Source organism: Pantherophis guttatus, chromosome 18, assembly GCF_059756535.1.
Source record: "Pantherophis guttatus breed Tessera chromosome 18, ASM5975653v1, whole genome shotgun sequence".
NCBI lineage: Eukaryota > Metazoa > Chordata > Lepidosauria > Squamata > Colubridae > Pantherophis > Pantherophis guttatus.
Window position 1 is genome coordinate 9721207 of NC_142080.1, and position 21210 is coordinate 9742416.

At 43.6% G+C, this 21210-nt stretch overlaps 2 protein-coding genes across 2 annotated transcripts; one reads left to right on the plus strand and one right to left on the minus strand.

Moving 5' to 3' along the window:
* Nucleotides 1-415: 415 nt before the first annotated feature.
* Nucleotides 416-8461, minus strand: PEX11B (peroxisomal biogenesis factor 11 beta). The gene is made up of 4 exons (XM_060682541.2): nt 8003-8461; nt 5009-5124; nt 3424-3625; nt 416-1821 (listed from the first exon to the last, which is right to left on the minus strand). Exons 1-4 carry the CDS (start codon nt 8248-8250, stop codon nt 1449-1451), a joined length of 939 nt encoding a protein of 312 aa, XP_060538524.2. The 5' UTR covers nt 8251-8461; the 3' UTR covers nt 416-1448.
* On the plus strand, nt 8450-21161 carry LIX1L (limb and CNS expressed 1 like). The gene is made up of 6 exons (XM_034427237.3): nt 8450-8939; nt 14787-14950; nt 16355-16495; nt 16625-16720; nt 18055-18132; nt 18361-21161. Exons 1-6 carry the CDS (start codon nt 8609-8611, stop codon nt 18601-18603), a joined length of 1053 nt encoding a protein of 350 aa, XP_034283128.1. The 5' UTR covers nt 8450-8608; the 3' UTR covers nt 18604-21161.
* The last annotated feature ends 49 nt before the right edge of the window (nt 21162-21210 follow it).

The window sequence follows — 21210 nt, forward strand, 5'->3', positions numbered from 1 at the left end:
ACGTCTTCCCATGGAGGGAACCAAGTCTTTGAGTTCTGCAGCTGTTCTAATATGAAACCAAGATGGAATGATGGCTTTTATTAACTGGGTTTTATTGCTGGGTCGCTTCTCACTAACAAGTTTCTTGAGTCGGCTCCATAAATTTTCAGTGGGGTGAAGGTCTATTCCTAGGCCATTCTAGCAGTGGAATAGGATTATCTTGAAACTCCAAAAAAAATATGATGTTATTAGCCATCAAACCTCAAAAATACACTTTTTCCACAATTTTGGCCAGTACTGTATGTCGATGAAGATTTTCAGTCATCCGGGTAAAGTTGTCGGGAAATTCAGTCACGACAACCAGATTTATTTTCTTGTTTACCGACAAATCATAAAAACAAAATTCTACGAGGAAAAAAAAAATAGTGTGGTTACATTTAATTCTTAACTGCTTAAGTTTCGGTCGTTACCTTTATTTCAAAATGTTTTTCTTTTTTTTTTGAGGAAGGCAAATAATTCAACGTGAGTAAATTGGTGCCACAGATCCCAATATTGATCGGTAAAGTCATATATATCCCTATTAACAAATGTGATTCAGGCTAGTGTCCAAATATTGTTCACATCCTCAAACTCCCAACTATTAAAACACGGAAAGGCCCTGAACACGGGGAACAAACTGGTTTTTGCAACATGACTTGGTCGTATCTGTCAGGGAGACCTACAACCATGATGGGGAACCTATGGCACATGTGATGGAAGTGGCTCGCAGAGCCATCACCTGTTGCTTTTCCGGGTTCCGGCCAGCTGGTCTTCATGCACATGGGAGCACCGGAAACTGGAAGACCAAGGGGCCAGCGCGCATGCTGAAAACAAAAAGGTAATCTTCCTGGCATGCGCACCGGCCAGCTGCTCTTCCAGTTTCTGGTGCGCATATGCGCTCCGGCCAGCTGGTCTTCGTGCGTGCATGTGCACCAGAAACTGGAAGGCCAGGTGGCCGGTGCATATGCGCACACTGGAAACGGGAAGATCTTCCCGACGCGCACATGCGCACTGGGTGGCTGCTTTTCCGGCATGCGCATGTGCGCTCCCGTTTCGGCACTTGGTGCCGAAAAGGTTCACCAACATTGACCTACAACATGGCTAGTATAGTTTTTGTTTATTTCTTCCTAAATAAATAGAACATGACAAGACTGTTACTCCAGTTACCGCTGGCCCGATAACCCCAAATACTAACGGCTCCCCCACAAGGTCCATTCCCAGAGTTGGGTGTCCATCTGCTGGGCTCAACTTTAAAGAGTGCCAATAGAAGGATGTCTCCCCCGCCCCATCCTTTTTCCTAAGTTCAGAGGAACCCCTGCTTCCCAAGCTGGCTGAGTCCACCATGTTACTAGCACCCCAAGCTAGTTTCCGGAACGGGGGAAATTTAAGAGAGGGAGAAGCTCAGCTTAGCCAGCTCCTCTCGGCACCCATCAAGGTTTCAGCTTCAGCCACGGGTGGAGGATGGTGAGGATGGAAAGGACGGACGAGGTCAGGCCGCAGAGCCCCACGAAACCTGAGCTGCTCTTGAACAGGCCCAGCTTGTCCAAGGGGATGAAAATGTCACAGGCGTTTTTCATCACGTCCAGGAGGAGGGGAGGGTTGCTGCGGAGCACCTGTGCCAGGAGAGCGAGCTGCAGCTTCAGCTTCAGGGCCAGCTGCTGGAAGCGATGGTCTTCCCCCGGGCCGGAGCGGCCATTTGTGCAGCTTCCTTTCTGAGACTTCGCGTTGGTCTCGCGCTCCATCAGGAGCCGGATTTCGTAGGCGTCGCGGCTCAAGTTCATAATCAGCGCAAAGAGGTAATATCTGGAAGGGAAAAAAAAAACGTGAAGGGAAGAGTGAACATGTCCTGAAATCCTAACTGGAGAATAAGAGAATACAGGCAGTCCTCGACTTACAACCACAACTGAGTCCAAAACTTACGTTGCTAAGTGAGAAATTTGTTAAGTGAATCTCCAGTTTGTTAAGTGAATTGCTACAGTTGTTAAATTAATAGCATGGTTGTTAAGTGAATCTGGTTTCTCCATTGATTTTGCTTGTCAGAAGATTGCGGCGAGAAAAGTCATAAAATGGGGCAAAACTCACTTGACAACAGAAGGCTTGTGCTCAATTGTGGTCGTAAGTCAGGGACTACCTATAGATGCACCAGCCCTATAAATGGTTCTCCTGCTTTGCAAAAATATCCATGATAAACATATATATATGCATACGTATTTTATGACACATGGTGCTCGAATCTAGTCTCTCTTTAAACATCTCCATTTTCCACCAGGCTCATTTGACTAGAAGGTCAACATCATCTTGTACAACAGTCTCTGTACAGTTCTTGAATTTGTAGCTGTTTCTACCATATTTCTATTATAGCTACCGTGTTTCCCCGAAAATAAGACCCTGTCTTCTATTTTTTTGATCCCTGAAATAAGCGCTTGGCCTTATTGCCATGCGCTCAAAAGCCCGATTGGGCTTATTATCAGGGGATGTCTTACTTTGGGGAAAACAGGGTATTACTGTACAGAAATGCACATATTTACTCAAATGTAACTGGCAAAAATACATAAATATGGTAGGTGAGGCGGGGTGACAAACAAATTTAATAAAGTAAGAAATAAAAATATCAATTACACTGCATTCTTCTTTCTGTCAACCTAATATACATAAAATCACCAAGGCCTCGTGTGTGTGTGTAAAAGTTTCTTAGCCCAGAGTTTCCCTTCCCATCTAAATTGGACTTTAGGAATTATAGACATGCAACATTTGTCAATGATCATTCAAACAATTGTCGATGTTCATTCAAAGTTCAAAGGGTTGCTTATGAAAGCTCTTCATGATAGAGGGAAATTAGTTTTGAAAGTTTAGCATTTTGAAGTTTGTAGTTTTATAACAGATTAACAGAGTTGGAAGGGACCTTGCAGGTCATCTAGTCCAACCCCACGCCCAAGCAGACGACCCTACACCATTTTTGACAGACTGGCAGTCCAGTCTCTTGAAAGCCTCCAGGGATGAAGCTCCCACAACTTCCAAAGGCAACTTCTGTTCCTTTGGTTGATTGTTCTCACTGTTAGGAAATTCCTCCTTATTTCCAGGTTGAATCTCTCCTTGATGAGTTTCCATCCATTTTATTCCTTGTCTTGGCCTTCGGGTGCTTTGGAGAATAGCTTGGCCCCCTTCTTCCTCTCTGGGGCAGCCCCTCAAATATTGGAAGATGCTCTCCTATCTCCCCTGGTCCTTCTCTTCACTAGACTAGCCAGGCCCAGTTCCTGCAACCCTTCATCGTATGTTTTAGCCTCCGGTCCCTTAATCATCTATAAGATTTCCTTTGTGTTCTCAGGATTGAATTAGCCATTTCCTCCACAACCCTCAGAGGACAAAGCTCGCTGGGGGGAAGGGAGGGAGGGAATTCCATCTCACCTGAATGACCTCTGGCTCCACTTCTCATGGTCCATGTGTGGAAAGAGACCTGATTTCCCCGCCCACAAGATGTTGTCGCAGGCAAAGTACATGGCTCGGTTTAAATGGCTCACTGTGATGCAGAAACGAAGGACGATATCTGACAGGTGGATGGCTCTTTTGGCCGCCTCCAGAGCATCTGCAGAGTTCCCCAGTCGGAATACTGGAAAGGAAGCCCAGAGTCATGGATGCGTACAATCCATCCTAGCTTATTTCCACAGCTCACCAAGGGAGAGCCCTTGAAAGAGGCTGGGTGGATTGACAAGCAATTACTTTTTTTTATTATTATAATTATCAATTTTCTTTTTGTTTATAATACAACAATAGAAAAGCAAATCGTAGGAAAAATAGGGAAGGGAAAAGCGTAGGGAAAAAGAAAGAAAAGGCATTGTCTTTGGTGCAATAGAGTAAGATAATAATATCAAACCTCAACTTTTTACTTTTACGTAATAGTATAAACTAGCCATTTCTGTAACGGCAAATCTATCTAATCGGTAAAAGCCAAAATCAAAGTTTCATTGTTTTTTCCACTTCAAGCACAAAGTCCAGAAGCGGTTTCTAAGTAGAAACAAAAGTACCATATCTTTCGGAATATAAGACGCACTTCCCACCCACCCACAAAAGAGAGTGAAAATTTAGGTGTGTCTTATTCACCGAATGTAGCCAAAAACGCGAGGCATGGAGGCGGCGATGGTCTGTGGCAATCCCTGCAGCCTGGAACAGCTGATTGGGGGTATTCTGGGAGGCCGATCCACCCGGCAATCAGCTGCTTGTGCTGAATCAGGCTGCAGTAATGTGCTGAAGGTGATCTGGCTGTTTGCTATTTGCTGCAAGGACTCAGAGTTTCCTTCCTTCCCTTTCTTTCTTCTCTTTTTTCTTTTCTTTCTTCCTTCCCTTTCTCTTTCTTTCTTCCTTCCTTCTCTCTTCCTTTCTCTTCCTTCCTTCCAACCCTCCCTTTCTTTCTTCCCTTTTTCTTCTCTTTTTTCTTTTCTTTCTTCCTCCCCTTTTTCTTTCTTTCTTCCTTCCCTTTTTCCTTCCTTCTTTTCCTCCCTCCCTTTCTTTCTTTCTTCCCTTTTTTTCTTTTCTTTCTTCCTCCCCTTTTTTTCTTTCTTCCTTTCTTCCTTCCCTTTCTCTTCCTTCCTTCCTTTCCTCCCTCCCTTTCTTTCTTCCCTTTTTCTTTACTTCCTCCCCTTTTTCTTCCTTCCTTCCTTCCTTCCCTTTCTCTTCCTTCCTTCCCTCCCTCCCTCCCTCCCTTTCTTTCTTCCCTTTTTCTTCTTTTTTCTTTTCTTTCTTCCTCCCCTTTCTCTTTCTTTCTTCCTTCCTTCCTTCCCTTTCTCTTCCTTCCTTCCTTCCTTCCCTCCCTCCCTTTCTCCTGCTACCTCCCTCCTTGCTTTCCCTTGATAACTGCAGCTCCTTCCAATTCAGCTGCAAATTTCCCTTCCGGAAAGAACTAAAGCCCCATCGTTCTCACTTTCTTGTCTTGCCAGTACCAAAATGCCCACTGTACCTCTGCCCTCCCGCCCCAGTCAATCCCCTTCACACTTACGCTTGCGTCCCAAGCTCAGATGAGCCTCCAGCTGCTTGATCCTAGCAAGGAAATCAGGCCCAGCTCCATTCTTCTGCAGGGCATAGCCTAGTAGTGTGCAGGCATATTGGGCAGCTCTAGGCAGAATACAGGGAAAAAAACAGTAAAGAGACCCAGCCAAGATCTGTCAGCTAAAGAGTTTAAAATAATCTTCATGCAACAAACTGGACATTGCCAACTCATAAGCTAAGCAAGGCAAGTCAATTAAAACAAAAAAAGAAGAGAGGAGTTATAGGACAAATCGTTATCCTACAATTTGGTGTGGCCCAGATTTGTTCCTCGACTTACAACAGTTCATTTAGTGAACTGCAGCTGTTACAATGTGAAACCAACAGTTACACCAGTTCATTTAGTAACTGTTCAAAGTTACAACGGCATTGAAATGACCTGTTTTTCACATTTATGACCATTGCAGCATCCCCATGGTCACGTGATCAGAATTCAGACGCTGGACAACTGACTCATAGTTATGACAGTTGCAGTGTCCTGGGGTCATTTTGTGACATTCTGACAAAGTCAATGAGGAAGCCAGAATCACTTAATAGACATTGTTGACTAACTTAATACCTGCAGTGATTCCCTTAACAGCTAAGGAAAGAAAAGTGGGGCAAAACTCACTTAACAAATGTCTCGCTTAGCAACAGAAGTTTTGGGCTCAATAGTGGTCATAAATCAAGGACTGCCTGAGATTAGAATCCAGCTGGAAACTCATCAGTTCCAAAAGTTCTGATGACTTGAGCTGGAGAGTTGCATTTATACATTTGTCACTTATTCCATAATTCAAGAAACTTTTCCATTAGGTGGAATCTACAATAGTAGATTTTTCTTGACTTTGGATAAAATTTTGCTTCTCTAATTTACTGCAGTGGTTATATAATTGCAATTGAAGCATGTCTCGACAAGCTCAATATGGACAGATACTTTACTTGCGTCAATGAAACCTGTGTTCTTTCTCTTCTGCTAAACTCTCATTTCTGAAACCAAATCAACATTGTTTGAAAGCTGGAATCACTAACATCTATGTATGGAAAGAAAAAATGGATATATCTGATAATGGAACATCAATCGTTGCAAATGTTAAAGACTTGTAAATTGGTTTTATCATATTTAAAACTGGAAAATATTTGGGAAAAAAAGTAATTTTGATTTTATTGGATGCCCCAAAGAATGTTCTTAAAGGATGAATGTCAAATTTTCTTAGGGGCAATATAAAAAAATTGAGGGAGTGTCCTTTTGGAACTATATAAATTGGAACAATATTTTAATAAATGTATAAGTAGAGTTATGGGGAAATCTCTTTTATATGTTGACTTACATTCCAGAAATACAGAATCTGACTTTTCTTCAAGAACTTAGGTCGCATAGGTGATGGGCAATTGCTAAAGGAATTATTCTGAGAAATTGGACAAATACGATTCTAGATATTAAAAAATCAGTCATGTGTAGTTTATCCATTTCTGAAAAAGCATTTTTCCTAATAAAGACATGACATAATATATTTGCCTTTCACCTACATGCCACAATAGATTACTAGGTTTTAATAATAGAAGGAAAATTCAGCATATGGTTTGCTTAAATTCTATTATAAATTGTCTCTTGTTATTTTGCCCTATGTGCACATAAATAAACAATATCACCTCTGCAGAAAGGAGGAAATTAAGGATACACTTTTAGGAACAAATGCAGCATTTCTGCTATCACCTATGAGCATAAGATTTGATGCCCTCATTACTGTCTTCATTATGCTGTCTTCATTGCCTCAGTTTCCAATTAACCACAGACACCCAAAGTTTTTCCAAGGTAGCCACCCAAAAGCTCTCTTTGAAGAAGCGGCGAAGTGCAAATGGGGTAAGAGGCAAATATTTAGATGAGGTAGTTAAGGGCACCGCCTTTCTCACTCACAGGGTGAGGACGAGAGAAAAGCAACGTCAAGAGGAAAAGTAAGAAAGTGTTGCCAGATTTATGACCGTGCCCTAGTTATGTGCAAGCCCATGTTTGCAATGAAAAGCATCACCGGTGCAACAGCCTTTAAGTAGTTTGGTAATGAAACTTCTGCAGGAAAACAGCCAAATTCAGAGGTCACCAAAGTTCAGTCTGGAGCTACAAATATGCTCTTTTTATTGATACCTGCTAAGATTAATCCAACTTAAACCAAATGCTTTCCATGGATTTTAAAAATACAGGTAGTCCTCGACTTACAACAGTTCGTTTAGTGACCGTTCGAAGTTACAACGGCACTGAAAAAAGGGACTTAGGACCGTTTTTCACGCTTACGACCATTGGAGCATCCGTCTGGTCACGTAATCAAAATTCAGACAGTTGGAAGCTGACTCATATATACGACGGTGGCAGGGTCCCAACTTACAGCAGTTCGTTTAGTGACTGAAGTTACAATGGCACTGAAAAAAAGGGGCTTATGTCTGTTTTTCCACACTTATGACCATAGCCACATCCCCATGGTCACGTGGTCAGAATTCAGCCGCTTGGCCACCGACTCACACTTATGATGGTTGCGGTGTCCCGACTTACAACAGTTCATTTAGTGACTGTTTCAAAGTTACAACAGCACTGAAAAAAGGGACTTATGTCTGTTGTTTCACACTTATGACCATAGCCGCATCCCCATGGTCACGTGGTCAGAATTCAGCCGCTTGGCCACCGACTCGCATTTATGACGGTCGCAGTGTCTCGGGGGGTCACGTGATCCCCTTTTTGTGACCTTCTGGCAAGCAAGGTCAATGGGGAAGCCGGATTCACTTAATAACCGTATTATTCACTTAAAAAGCTGCTGTGATTCACTTAGCAACTGTGGCAAGGAAGGCCTTAAAACGGGGCAAACCTCACTCCAACGCCTTCCCTTGACAGAAATTTTGGGCTCAACTGCGGTCGTAAGTCGAGGACTACCTGCAAAGTCCTCCCGGGGTTTGTCACCCACCGCCCTTCGCTCGTGCAAACCTGAAGACCCGCTCCTTGGCTTGGCTTTGGGCGCTGAAACGGACCCAGGAATCCATGGCGGAGCCCGACGGGGTGATAAAAGGCTGGAACAAACCGAGCAGCCTCGGCCTGAACCCTCGCCCGTCTGTCGGGCCCTCGGAGGAGAGGTAAACACCTCCACTTCCGCCCCCGTTACAGGAGCGCGTGAGGGTCAAATTTATCCCAGGCTTACGATTGGCTGCCGCTGAAGGGCTCGGGATGGAAGACATGACGTAATGGCAGGAGCGTCCGCCTGCTTCTGTCCTCGATTTATCCGAGGCTTACGATTGGCTCCCGCGGAAGGAATCGGGATGGAAGACGTGACGTAAGCCCAGGAGCGTCCGCCTGCTTCTGTCCTCGATCCCCATTGGCTAAGGCCTCGCCGATGAACCTTCCCAACTCCAACACCAACTCCGTCTCCTGATTTACGGAGAGACTCACGACGGCGATTGGGCAAGAGGGTGGAGAAAGCCCGCCTCCTGCCGATGAAGGCGCTCTGCCATTGGTCGCTGGCCAGGGCTTGACTGACACCTCGCCGTGAGGCGACTCCGCGTCTCTTCGCCTCGGCCGTCGGCAACGGAGAGAGGGATGGAGTCGCTCCGCGTCCAGCGGCTGCAGCCGGGCGTCGGCGGCGGGACGCTGCGCTCGCTGCGGCCCGGCGTGACGACGGGGGCGCTTCCCTCGGCCGCCTCAGCGCCGCCTCTCCCGCCGCCCCCGCCGCCCCTCGGGCTGACGCTCACCTTGGGGCCGCCGCCGCCCCCTCCGCCGCCGCTCCCGCCCTCCCTCTTGGCCGGAGTGACGGCCGGCGCCACCGCCGCCAGCCCCCCGGGAGCCGCCGGAGGCCCTCCCGCCGTCCTGAGGGAGGCCGTGGAGGCCGTAGTGCGGAGCTTCGCTAAGCACACGCAGGGATACGGCCGCGGTGAGGAGCCGCCACCCTCCTGCCGAAGGCCCGGTCCCCTCAGCTTTGCCTCCTGGCGGGGGTCGAACGAGGGAGGGGGGGGCAGTCTGGAGAACCGTTAGATGCCGGTAGTCCTCGACTTACGACCGCTACACAAAAACAGGCACACACACACACAGACAGAGACACACAGACATACACAGACAGAGAGAGACACACAGACAGAGAAAGACACAGATACACACAGACACGGAGAGAGAGACACAAACACAAACACAGAGACACAGACACACACAGAGACACACAGACACAGAGGGACACACAAACACAGAGAAACGGAGAGAGAGACACAGAGACACAGACAAGGAAAGAGAGAGAGACACACACAGACACACAGAGAGCAAATTTCCATCGCTGAGCAAAGACATTGTGAAGGGGAGGTGTCTTGCCCCCATTTCACGACCTTCCTGGCCTGCCATCTTTAAGCGAATCCCTGCCACCGTTAAAAACTTGGTCATCACCCAGTCGTTCAGTGAATCTGGGTTCCCCCTTCTGACATGGGCTTGTCGGAAGGTCGCCAAAGGTGGAGGATCTGGACATGGTGGCTGTCATAAAATAGGAACCGGGTTTGCCAAGCGTCCGAATTTTGATCCCGTTACCGTGGGGAGGATGCCGCAAGGGTCGTAAGTGTGCAAAACAGTCCTAAGTTATTTCTTCAGTGCCGTTTTAATCTTGAATCGTCACTAAATGAAATGTAAATCGAGGACTGCCTGTAATTCCTTCTACCAAAGACACATTCCTTGTGTGTCCGATCACACTTGGCCAATAAAGAATTCTATTCCTATTCTATTCTATTTATTCTATTCTATTTTCTATTCTATTCTTATTTTACTTTACATTTATTCTATTTTCTATTCTATTCAGAATCCTATTTTTTTCTATTCTCTTATTTTACTCTACATTTATTCTACTATTCTATTCTATTCTATTCTACTCCATGTTGCCTACAGATAATTCTTGACTCATGACATACTAATGGTCATATATATGCAAACCAGTTGCCAAGCATCTGAATTTGGATCACGTGACCACGGGGAGGCTGCAATGGAATTTTCACAGAAGTGTGAAAAAAGGGATTAGCTGCTTTTTTTTTCAGTGCTGCTGTAACTTTGGTCACTAAACAGATGGTTGTAAGTCATGGACTACAGGACTAATGGCTTAGCCTTAGAGAAGTGGGAGCAGGGCGGAATGGGACAACTCGCTGCAGCACAATTTAACAATTCAATTTAATTATTTCAAATATTTTAGAAAATAATTTTGTTTTTGTCATTCACATTTTATTTTGTCCCTCCTTTGGCATCCTTTCTTTAATGATTCTATTTTATTTCTTCGATATTAGTGTAAGTATTGTCCCGTGGTGAGTTGGCTGGGGTGAGTTGTCCCATCGGGAGTTGGCATGATGAGTTGTTGTAGACCTGGTCATTGGTTTATTTATGAAGGCTGTGCCTCTGAACATACGCAGAGGGCTTTTCTCATTGGTGTGCTGCGCTTCTTTTTCCCCCCCATAAATTCTATTTATACATTTTCTTTAACATAAACAAGTGCTTAATAAACTGCATTGTCTGGGTCAATTTACTTATACATAATATCAATAATAATAACAATATTTTATAAGGTCGTATTCCTCCAACTTCTACCTTTATTGTCTAACCACTTGTAAAACAAATCCCATGTTAAAAAATATTCTGTATCTTCTTTATCCTTTATTTTTAACATTTCCGCACAGTCTGATATGTTTTAAATTACACTCTTCATCTGTTGGAATTCCCTCATTTTTCCAATATTGTGCGATTACAATTCTTGCTGCTGTCAACACATGTAATATTAAATAGGTGTGCTGCGCTTCTGATCATGCGTGGAACATTTTTCTGAACATAGGGCTATCGAATGCGGAGGCCATTCTGAGATAGAGAGTAAGGTGCACTTCATTGTTGGTGATAAAGGCAGCAAGAGATGAGAATAGAGGGTAAGCAGGCATGGACTCACTCCTCTCAAGTTGATTTATCGGTATCTTCATCTTTGTAGTTTTTTTTAAGAGGACCATCTCTCAAGGACAGTTTGGTTGTTTTTACTGAAGATTGCAGAAAGTTGGACCCTATAATTGTGGTTTCTTTTAATTTTGTATTGTAATTGCAGGTTTCCTTTTCTGGGAGGCTGTTTGATGCAGCTCTGTGCTTCCGAGTAAAGGTTTTTGTTTTTGTCAATCTGATGTGACATCTTGCTTTAATAATAGCACTTTCATGCGAGTCATTGTGAAACAGACTGCATTATTGACTTTGTGTAGTTTTTTCAATTTTATTATGTTTTCATGATTATGACTAGTAAGGAAGAGGCAATTTACTCAATACAAAGTTACGTGGCTAGAGGAATGCATGCAATCATAACATATAGAGTGGCGGTGGCGCAGTGGTTAGAGTGCAGTACTGCAGGCTACTTGTGCTGCCTGCAGGCTGCCTGCAATTTGGCAGTTCGAATCTCACCAGGCTCAAGGTTGACTCAGCCTTCCATCTTTCCGAGGTCGGTAAAATGAGGCTCCAGATTGTTGGGGGCAGTATGCTGACTCTCTAAACCGCTTAGAGAGGGCTGTAAAATCACTGTGAAGCGGTATATAAGTCTAAATGCTATTGCTATTTAACGGAGAGACTGTCTGTTGAACAGTCCTTTGAAGTAGATTCCTGGAAAGCATCCATTTGGATCGGGAGTCAAACAGAAGCAATTTGTTTTCATCTCAGGCATCAAATTGCTGTTATCCATACTTTAAAAACTTGTATTTCCTCAAACACGGTGGGCAACATTAAGAGAACTGGTGAAGCACCCCAAGAATTTTCACATTGGGTTCAAAAAATCAGGTGTGTAATTTTTTTGATTGTTAGAAGAGGCTTGGAAACTGTTATGAATGTGGATCCTGAATCCACATGTAGAGACAAAAGAAGGTGCAGAGTCTCCTTAGTTCCAGGTTGCTTCTCTCCTTGGTCAGTTTCCATCCATTGCTTCTTGTCTTGCCTTCTGGTGCTTTGGAAATTGCTTGCTCCTCTCTCCTTTGTGGCAGCCCCTCAAATACTGGAACACTGCTATCATGTCACCCCTAGTCCTTCTTCTCACTAAACTAGACAAACCCAGTTCCTGCAACCGTTCTTCATATATTTTAGCCTCCAGCCCCCTAATCCTCTTTGTTGCTCTTCTCTGCACTCTTTCCAGAGTCTCAACATCTTTTTTATATTTTGTGGCGACCAAAACTGGATGCAATATTCCAAGTCGGGTCTTACCAAGTTCTTATACTGTAAAGCGGTACTAACCCTTCACGTGATCTTAATTCTAATCCTCTGTTGACACATCCTAGAACTGCATTAGCTTTTTTTGATGGCTGTTGCACACTGCTGGCTCATATTTAAGTAGTTGTCCACGAGGTCTTTTACATTCCTCTTGCAGTTACTGCTATTAAGCCAGGTTCCACCTATTCTATACCTGTACATTTGGTTTTTCTTGCCTAAGTGTAAAATTTTCCTTTTCTCACCATCGGATTTCATTTTATTAGACAGGGTTCAGAACTTCTGTATCTTGAGCCTATCTTCTGGAGTGTTGACTGTTCCTGCCAGCTTGGTATCATCTGCAGATTTGATTAGTCCCCCTTCTATTCCTTCCTCTACTAAATTCTTTATAAAGGTATTGAAGAGTATTGGGCCTAAGATAGAACCTTGGAGTACCCCACAGCTTACTTCAGTATCTCCATGTAGATGTGGTTCCATTAAGGACTACATGTTGAGTATGGTTGGTCAGCCAGTTACAAATCCATTTGGTGGTGATGCTGTCTGTCCCACATTTTTTTAGCATACCAGGAAGTAGGATGTGGTCTACTTTGTCAAATGCCTTACTGAAATCCAAGCATACTACTATGTCCACTACATTTTGCTGGGCCACTAATTTAGTCACTTTGTCAAAGAATGAAATAAGATTTGGCATGATCTGTTTTTGACAAACCCATGTTGGCTTCTGGTTGTAACTTTGCTTGCTTCGAGATGTTTGCAAATCTGTTGCTTGATTATCTTTTCCAGGAGCTTCCCAGGTATTGAGGTCAGGCTGATTGGTCTCTAATTTTTTGAAGATGGAAACCAGTTGAAGGAGTGGATGGTTTTAATTTCGCTATCAGCATAATTTATGAACATTTTTCTTTATATTTTCAACATCACACAAAAATTATACCAGCTAAAACATAATATTTTGGGGGATCTAATAATTTAACCTCTGGGACTTCATGCCTGAAAGTTTTATGTATATTTTAGTTGGCAAAAGGAGGCTTTTCTTTCAGAATTCTTTCAGAATTCTCTATTAATAATAAGTAGCCTTATTTTATGATAGCCTTTGTTTCTATTTATACTTGGCTGCAAGAAAGCTTATTCAAGTTTGAAACATGTTTGGACTGCACACAATTTGTTTTGGAATTCTGTAAAGTTCTGTCGAATTATTTTCTCAAAACCTATTTGATTGTTTTAAGAAACACATGTAAGAATAGAGAAATATATATTAAAGTCTTTTATATGATTGTAAGGAGAAAAAACTTCCACTGTTTTCATATTGAGGTCATTGGCTATAATTGTTTGAGTGGCTGTCGTTGGGTAGCATCCCAATGAATGCTGTTTGGTACATTTTTAAAGAGTAAATGCTTGGCAGGCAATCTGTAGTTTAGCTGAGAGCTGCTTTTCTGGCTCTGAAAAGCCTGCAAGGCCATATGGAATCATTTACTCTGTCTTCTTTAAATACGCAAGTCAGATGTGTGTCATACTCAAGGCAAGGACCAGAGTTTGGGACCAAGAGAGTAAACAATGTTTATAAATAACACAGTTTGACTTCTGACTGTAAACATTTGCACTTTGGTAGCAGGAAGTGTAGAAAAGAAATGCTTTTCTTCATGAGCATTTTTAGATTATTATTTTTTGCATCAAAAGTTCTCCTGCTTCACATGGAGATTTTCATATATGGAGGAGTTGTACTTTCCAGCTAAAGGCTAGTATTTCTTCCGTTGCTTAGGATTCATAAATATTTAGCACGCAGGCAATCCTTACGACCATAATTGAGGCCAAAGTTTGTCAGAAGTTCACAACGTCACTGAAAACATGACTTATGACCGTTTTTGACACTTACAACCATCGCATCTTCCCCATGGTCACATGATCAAAATTCAGATGCTTGGCAACTGATTCATATTTATGATGGTTGCAGTGTTTTGGGGTCACTTGATCCCCTTTTGCAACCTTCTGTCAAGCAAAGTCAACGGAAAGCCAGATTCACTTAACTGTTACTAATTTAACACAGTGGCAAGGAAAGTCGTAAAATGGGGCAAAACTAGCTTAGCGACAGAAATTTTGGGCTCAATTGTGGTTGTACGTCGTGGACTACCTGAATGTCCAGCATTTTCCAGTTGATTAGTAATCCTTATTTTTTAGTTTTCTGTTTGGTTCTAAAAGGCCGCACTAATATCTTCTACTTACTATTTAAAAATTGTAGTGTCTGTGTATGAATTAATTGTAGAAGCTGTGTGGACATCCTAGAAGAGTGTCTTGTGCTATAAGTAGTCCTTGATTTATAGCCGATCACTTAGTGACCATTCCAGGTTATGATGAACTTCCCTAGGGCTACTTGTGATCTTGTTCCGCAGTTATGAGAGAGAACCCAATTGTGGTTGTAAGTTGAGGACTACCAGTATCTGCAATAGCTCTCTGGATTCTCCAATTGCAGCAATGATCGGGAAAGCTTTAGGCTGCGTGTAAATAATTGTTAATATTCTTACAGGTTCTCTTTTTCTATTTTCAGTCAATGTTGTTGAAGCGCTTCAGGAATTCTGGCAGATGAAGCAATCCCGTGGTGCTGATCTGAAAAATGGCGCTCTGGTGGTTTACGAGATGGTCCCATCCAACAGTCCTCCTTACATTTGCTATGTTACGTTGCCAGGAGGGAGCTGCTTCGGCAGTTTTCAGGTTAGATCATCTTGCTTAACGGAATCTTAGATTTGAACCGTGAGGTGCCCTCCCACTCGGAAGGTTGAGAGTTCAGTTCTAGGTGGCGACAGATGTTTCTCTATCATGGCGCAAAGAGAAAATATCTCCCGTGAACTTCATGTAGGCATCAGGAAGGGCATCTGGCCAATAAATGCTCAGTTCCATTCAGTCGCCCCGACACTACCCCAAAGCAAGGGTTTACAGCAGGGGTCCTCAAACTACGGCCAGGGGGCTGCATACGGCCCGGCAAAGCCATTAATTCGGCCCACGCAGGACCACGAGATTGCCCCGCCTACATCTCCTCACCTACCCACTGGCCCCCACCCGCCTTCTGGAGGCTGGGGAGGCCAAAAATGGGATGTGCAGAGGCCTCTGGAGACTAAAAACAGGCCACTTCTTTGCCTCCCTGGCAGAGAGAGAGAGAGAGAGAGAGAGAGAGAGAGAGAGAGAGAGAGAGAGAGAGAGAGAGAGAGAGAGACAAAAGACACATACACACAAACAGAAGTCCCATGGGTGTGCCCCAAGGGAGCCACATCCCTGCCACATCCGGAGGGTGGAAAGCACTAACCTGCTTTCCACCCTCCAGAGCATAAGAAATTAAAGTTTAATTTGTGTATATTGTTTGGACTGCTAAATTGGCCACACCCACCCAGTCACATGACTACCTAGCCACACCCACCCAGCTGGTCCGGCCCCGAACAGTCTGAGGGACCGTGGATCGGCCCCCTGTTTAAAAAGTTTGAGGACCCCCTGGTTTACAGGTTGTAAAAAGAAAAAAAAAATTTACAGAATCCCAGTCAGGTGGAATTCATGGAATTATCTTTAGTTTTGAACAGCTTTTCTTTTCATGAAAAGACAAGCTATGAGACGTAGTAATGTTCTGTAGTGTAAATGTGAAAAATGCAAAGTGTGTGCCACTTTTAACTGCATAACATCAGCAATAAGTTTCAGTGACGCTGTAATCCCCATCTATTCTAAATCCTGGGTTTAACAATTAGAACCTAAAGCAGCAGAGATTGTGGGAGTAAATTATTTTGTATGTGAGATTTTAAGCAGGCATCCAAAATAAACAGGAATGTCTGAACCCTTGGAAATAGCACTGGGTCTTTAGAATAAAGTACCTAATTAATTGGTTTTAAACCAATTAATTTTACTGACAAATATTACTGTGGCATTTTTCCCCCATAAATGTACATGCTGATTTTTAGGATCCTGTGAGGTTCGTTCTTTCTAGGACACTGAGCTTTCTTTCTGATGGTTGCAACCTATCAACAGCAATTCTATAGTGCCCTTTACAGCATAATTTAGGGATAACTTTGTTAACTTACTCTGGTAGTTTCCGTTCTTATGTCTACCTCGTGTTCTTCTCCAACCCCATCTCAGTTTTGTCCAACGAAAGCGGAAGCCAGGAGAAGTGCTGCAAAAATTGCCCTGATGAATTCAGTCTTCAATGAACATCCATCCCGTAGAATCACGGATGACTTTATTGAGAAAAGTGTCCTAGAGGCTTTGGCCTGTTTCAACGTAAGTGCTTTTGAAGGTCCTGTCATTAGTAGGAAAAATTCAAAAATCTTTAGGAATCCTTCTTATACAGAAAAGATTATCCTTTTACTCAAAATCCAGTCTAACCTACAATGTTTGTCTTTCCCACAGGGCAACAGAGAGGAAGCTGATAACCCAAGTACAGGCATTGGTGCGTTCCGCTTCATGTTGGAGTCCAACAAAGGGAAATCCATGTTAGAGTTCCAGGTATTCTTAATTGGATTATGCGATCCAGACTTTTGCTGCTATTGCCTTAATTTCGAGTAACTGTTTGTGAAGAGGAAATGCAAAATATGCAGGATGTCAGGGTTCCAAGTAACACATCCCCAACGAAAGAAAACTCCGAGTTTCCTCAAGGTTACATTTTATTAGAGATGTCCTATTGGCACGTCTGGGAAAACCCGAATCTGAAAGTTTCCAGGTTTTCCCCACCCCCCCCAAAAAAGTTCAAATCCCTTCCCAGCACCCACAAATCCATCACACGGTCCAATCAAAGCATCGTCCCAACTGGGGATGCCTCCCAGTTCCAGCCTTCCAGGTGCAGGGCAAGTTGTCCTTGACTTCTTGAGAAAGGAATGTTGTTACGACTATATATCACCCATGCTCCATACAATCCCCCCCTCCCAATTTCCCACAGTAGTAAACCTGGCAGGTCTGAAGCAGTGGTGGGTTCCTCCCGGTTCCGCCAAGCCAGTAGCGGTGACGATATGACGTCACCAAACCGGTTCTGCCCCATCTCCCCCGCCCCCCACGTTATTCTTACCTTTTATTTGGTCCCACCCCCAATCTATTGCTGCCTCCTGAGTCCCAGGTGATGGGCTATAAGGAAAAAAACTGTTTAAACTCTTGCCGCGGGGCTTCAAAGGGCCGCCCTACAGCTGATCAGTGGTAAAAGGCAGTTTGGTGGTAGACCGGTGCCTCCAAAAACAAATGAGTAGACCGGTGCCTGCAAAAATAAATGGGTAGACCAGTACAGCTCTGCAAGCAGTTAAAAGCCTGGTAGACCAGTACCTCTGCTAAATCCTAAAGAATTGTCACATGACCATCAAGCCACGCCCACAAAATAAGCCACGCCCACAGAACCGGTAGTAAAAAAATGTGGAACCCACCCCTGGTCTGAAGGATGAAAAATGGCTTCCAGAGCTGACACAGGAGAGGTGGAATTGGCACGGAAATGTAGTATTCTTCATAATCTGTCGACCAACTCAGGACTCTGAAATATCATCAAATATCCTACGATCAAAGCCGGTTGCAAGGCCTTTATAATAAACTCTTAAGGAATTAACGGTTGATGGTAAAGCGAGAATCTGTTTCTGACATTATCAGAATTAGATTTAAAAAAAAAAAAAAGTTTGGAAACTTCCGCGTATTGTTGAATGATGAATCACCTGGTAAGTTTTTAAGTTAACAACCTGAAGGGCAAATTATCGTGTGCGATATTCAGAAAGACGAGGGCAGAGGGAATGGCTTTGGGCACATCTAGTCCTGCCTTTCGTCTGCTGATAACCATGATCAAATTTTGGCCTGTTTTCCTTTGGCAGGAACTGATGACCGTTTTCCAGCTGCTGCACTGGAACGGAAGCCTTAAAGCCATGCGAGAGAGGCAGTGTTCACGACAGGTAGGTTCGTTCAAAGGATCTGCAGAATTTGGGCCTGTAGCCGGCGAGGTGCCTCTTTGCTATTAGCTTCCCGAAGCTGCTTGAACTCAGTACCACCCGGAGGGCCGCAGGTTCACGGCACGGAGCAGTCTCCCTGACTGGAGAGAGCATCTCCTTCGCTGGTTCTGGGATCTGGAAGACCTCCTTTCCCCCCATTCATTTATATCTTCTTTCTTCCCTCCTTCCCAGGAGGTGCTGGCACACTACTCCCATCGTGCTCTGGATGATGATATACGGAACCAGATGGCAACGGATTGGGTCAACCGGGAGCAGAACATCCCCGGGGCCCTTTCCAGGGAGCTGGCCTCGACCGAGCGTGAACTGGACGAAGCCCGGCTAGCTGGGAAGGAGCTGAGATTTCACAAGGAGAAGAAAGACATCCTGATGTTGGCGGCTGGCCAGCTGGGGAACATGCATTCTTCCAACTGCTAGGACTCACGTAGCTCTTTTCTCTCCCCCTCGTTTAACTACTCTCTCTCTCCCCACAATAGTTTGCTGGAGAAGGAATGTTACAAATATGAAGAAGCCCCATGTTCAACCCGATTTTTCCTAATTTTTATTGTGCAATGTGATGTTTGTGTTTGGGAGACCTTTAGTGCAGGATTTGAAAATAATCTTAATTGCCTTAATTTTTTTAGTTCTAAGTGAAAGGTATCCTCCCATTAGAGTAGGAAACCTGAATTAACCTTTTGGGGGGAAAAAACCATCGAGTTTGTTCAGAACTCGGCTTCGGTCCCGATCACCTGAACTGTGTCATTGAACAGCTGCCAATCGGATGGGATTCAGCCGGTTCCTGGAGAATTGGATGCTAAATTTACATCTGGTTTGCAAAACCGGTAGTTGCAAGGACTGGCTGGCTCCACCCACCCCACCCCACCCCTCTCCATGTGGCCCATTTTGGATGCCAGGTAAGTGCAGGGCCCACGCGGAGGCTCTGGGCGGGCGAAAAACGGGCTTCCCGGAAGTCTGGAAACGGCTGTTTCTGGCCTCTGGAGGGCCTCTGGAGCCCGGGAGAGGCCGTTTCCACCATCTTGGAGGCTCAAGAAAAGCCTCCGGAGCCTGGGGAGGGCAAAAAGCTTCCCCCCTCCGCCATGGTACAGGAGGCCGAGTAAGCCACACCCACCATGGCCACACCCACCCAGTAACCAGGCAGAGAACCCGTTGCTAAATTTTTTTGAATCCCACCTCTGCTGCCAATGCCTTGTTTCCAAGAACAGAGGACCAATTGCACACTTTAAAAAAAAAAAGATTGTTGAAAATTCTGTATAGATTTTATACGTGGACCTCTGTGGAGGTCTTTTCACTCTGCTGAAGGAACTTTTTGTAGAACATACTTATAATGTAATTTTTTTTTTTTTTTCTGGAGAAATAGACCTTTGCTCGAATCTTGATTCTATCCAGGTATTTGTACAGTCATCAGTATTACGTAGAAAAGTAACACTGCCATCAAAGAATGCCAGTGTTTGTTATTAGGGTATAATGCATCGATATATGCTACGCGGATGTGTACCTACAGTTAAAGTAGTTTGATATACACCATCTTTTCTTACCACTTGTAAGTAGAGCACTTAAAACGCCCTGTTTCCGTTATTGTCCAGCCACCAGTATTCTATTTTAACTGGACTGGTCGCGCCTTTTTTCAGCGCCATTAACTTTGGAACAGTCCCTACACTACCGTTGTAAATCAAGCACTACCTATATTGACCATGACTTTAATTTTATGTTCTTGTGTTCAAGGTTTACTTTCAAAGTCTTAGGACACATTAGGTCTCCAACCTTGGCAACTTTTAAGACTTGTGGACTTCAGCTCTTTTAAATCGAAATTTTAATCTGTTTTAAATTATTGGGATTTTTAATTGTCTCAGGCTAAATTATTTAATCTGGTTTTAATTATGTTTCTAACTTTTGTATCTATGTATTTTATTTTGTGCCTGTTCACCGCCCAGAGTCCTTCGGGAGTAGGGCGGTATATAAATTTAATAAAAAATAAAAAAACTCCCAGAATTCCTCAGCAAAGCTAGCTGAGGAAATCTGGGAGTTGAAGTCCACAAGTCTTTTAAGAGTTGCCAAGGTTGGAGATTCCTGCATTAGGGGAATGTTGGTCACTTCCATGCCAGGTTAGTTTGGTTTTTTGCTGGGTTTTTTTTTTTAATGTCATGTATAAACAAGCTTCAAGCCCTGATCCGGTACAAAAACTTGGCATAAGAGATCTCTTGATGAAAAACTTCAAGCCGTCTTAAGGTAAAGGGAGCAATTTGCAAAATGTAGGTGTTCTGGACAGACATTTGTCTTTAAAATAGTATAGGATCTCCTGCTTGAGCATGGGGTTGGACTAGATGTCCTCCAAGGTCCCTTCCAACTCTGTTATTTTGTGCCAGTCTATGATTATAGTAAAAGATTTGATTGGTTGGTGGAAATATTAGCCGGTGATCAGCGGGCTCAAGAAAATGCGGTGTGGGGTTTTTGTTTTCTTTGGTCTTCAATATCTTGCCATTTGTATACATGAAATAATAAAACAATATCCTCTTTTATATATATATATATATATATATATTTATATATTTTATACATAGCTATTGTTTACACAGTATTAATGTTTAAACATTTATAAAGTTAGCTGATAACTAAATTCTTTGAAGAATTTACATGAATGTCTCTATTGTTCACACTAGTCTGGCCGACTGGTAGGTTACCATATTTGGGGTTATTTCTCTTGCCTGAACCTGTCCAGAGACTGAATATGTCTCGGTTTTTACACGACCCAAATGCGAATCCTGTACTTGCCTCTCCTGCCGATTTCTTTCCTGACCACGCAGCTTTCTTTCTCTTGTTTTCTGTAACAGTTACAGTATTGATAATCTCCAGATTACCCATGCCAGTATTACCTACGATATTCCCCTACGCTGCTTGCCTCTTTCACGATTTGTGCATTCAGGATTTCGTTTGTAATGCATAGTTTTTGTGTAATAAAACAGGATTTGGGAAAAGTTCTTCCTCTTGTTCGTTCCATTGCTTAGAAGTCAAGCCGTCAGCCATCAT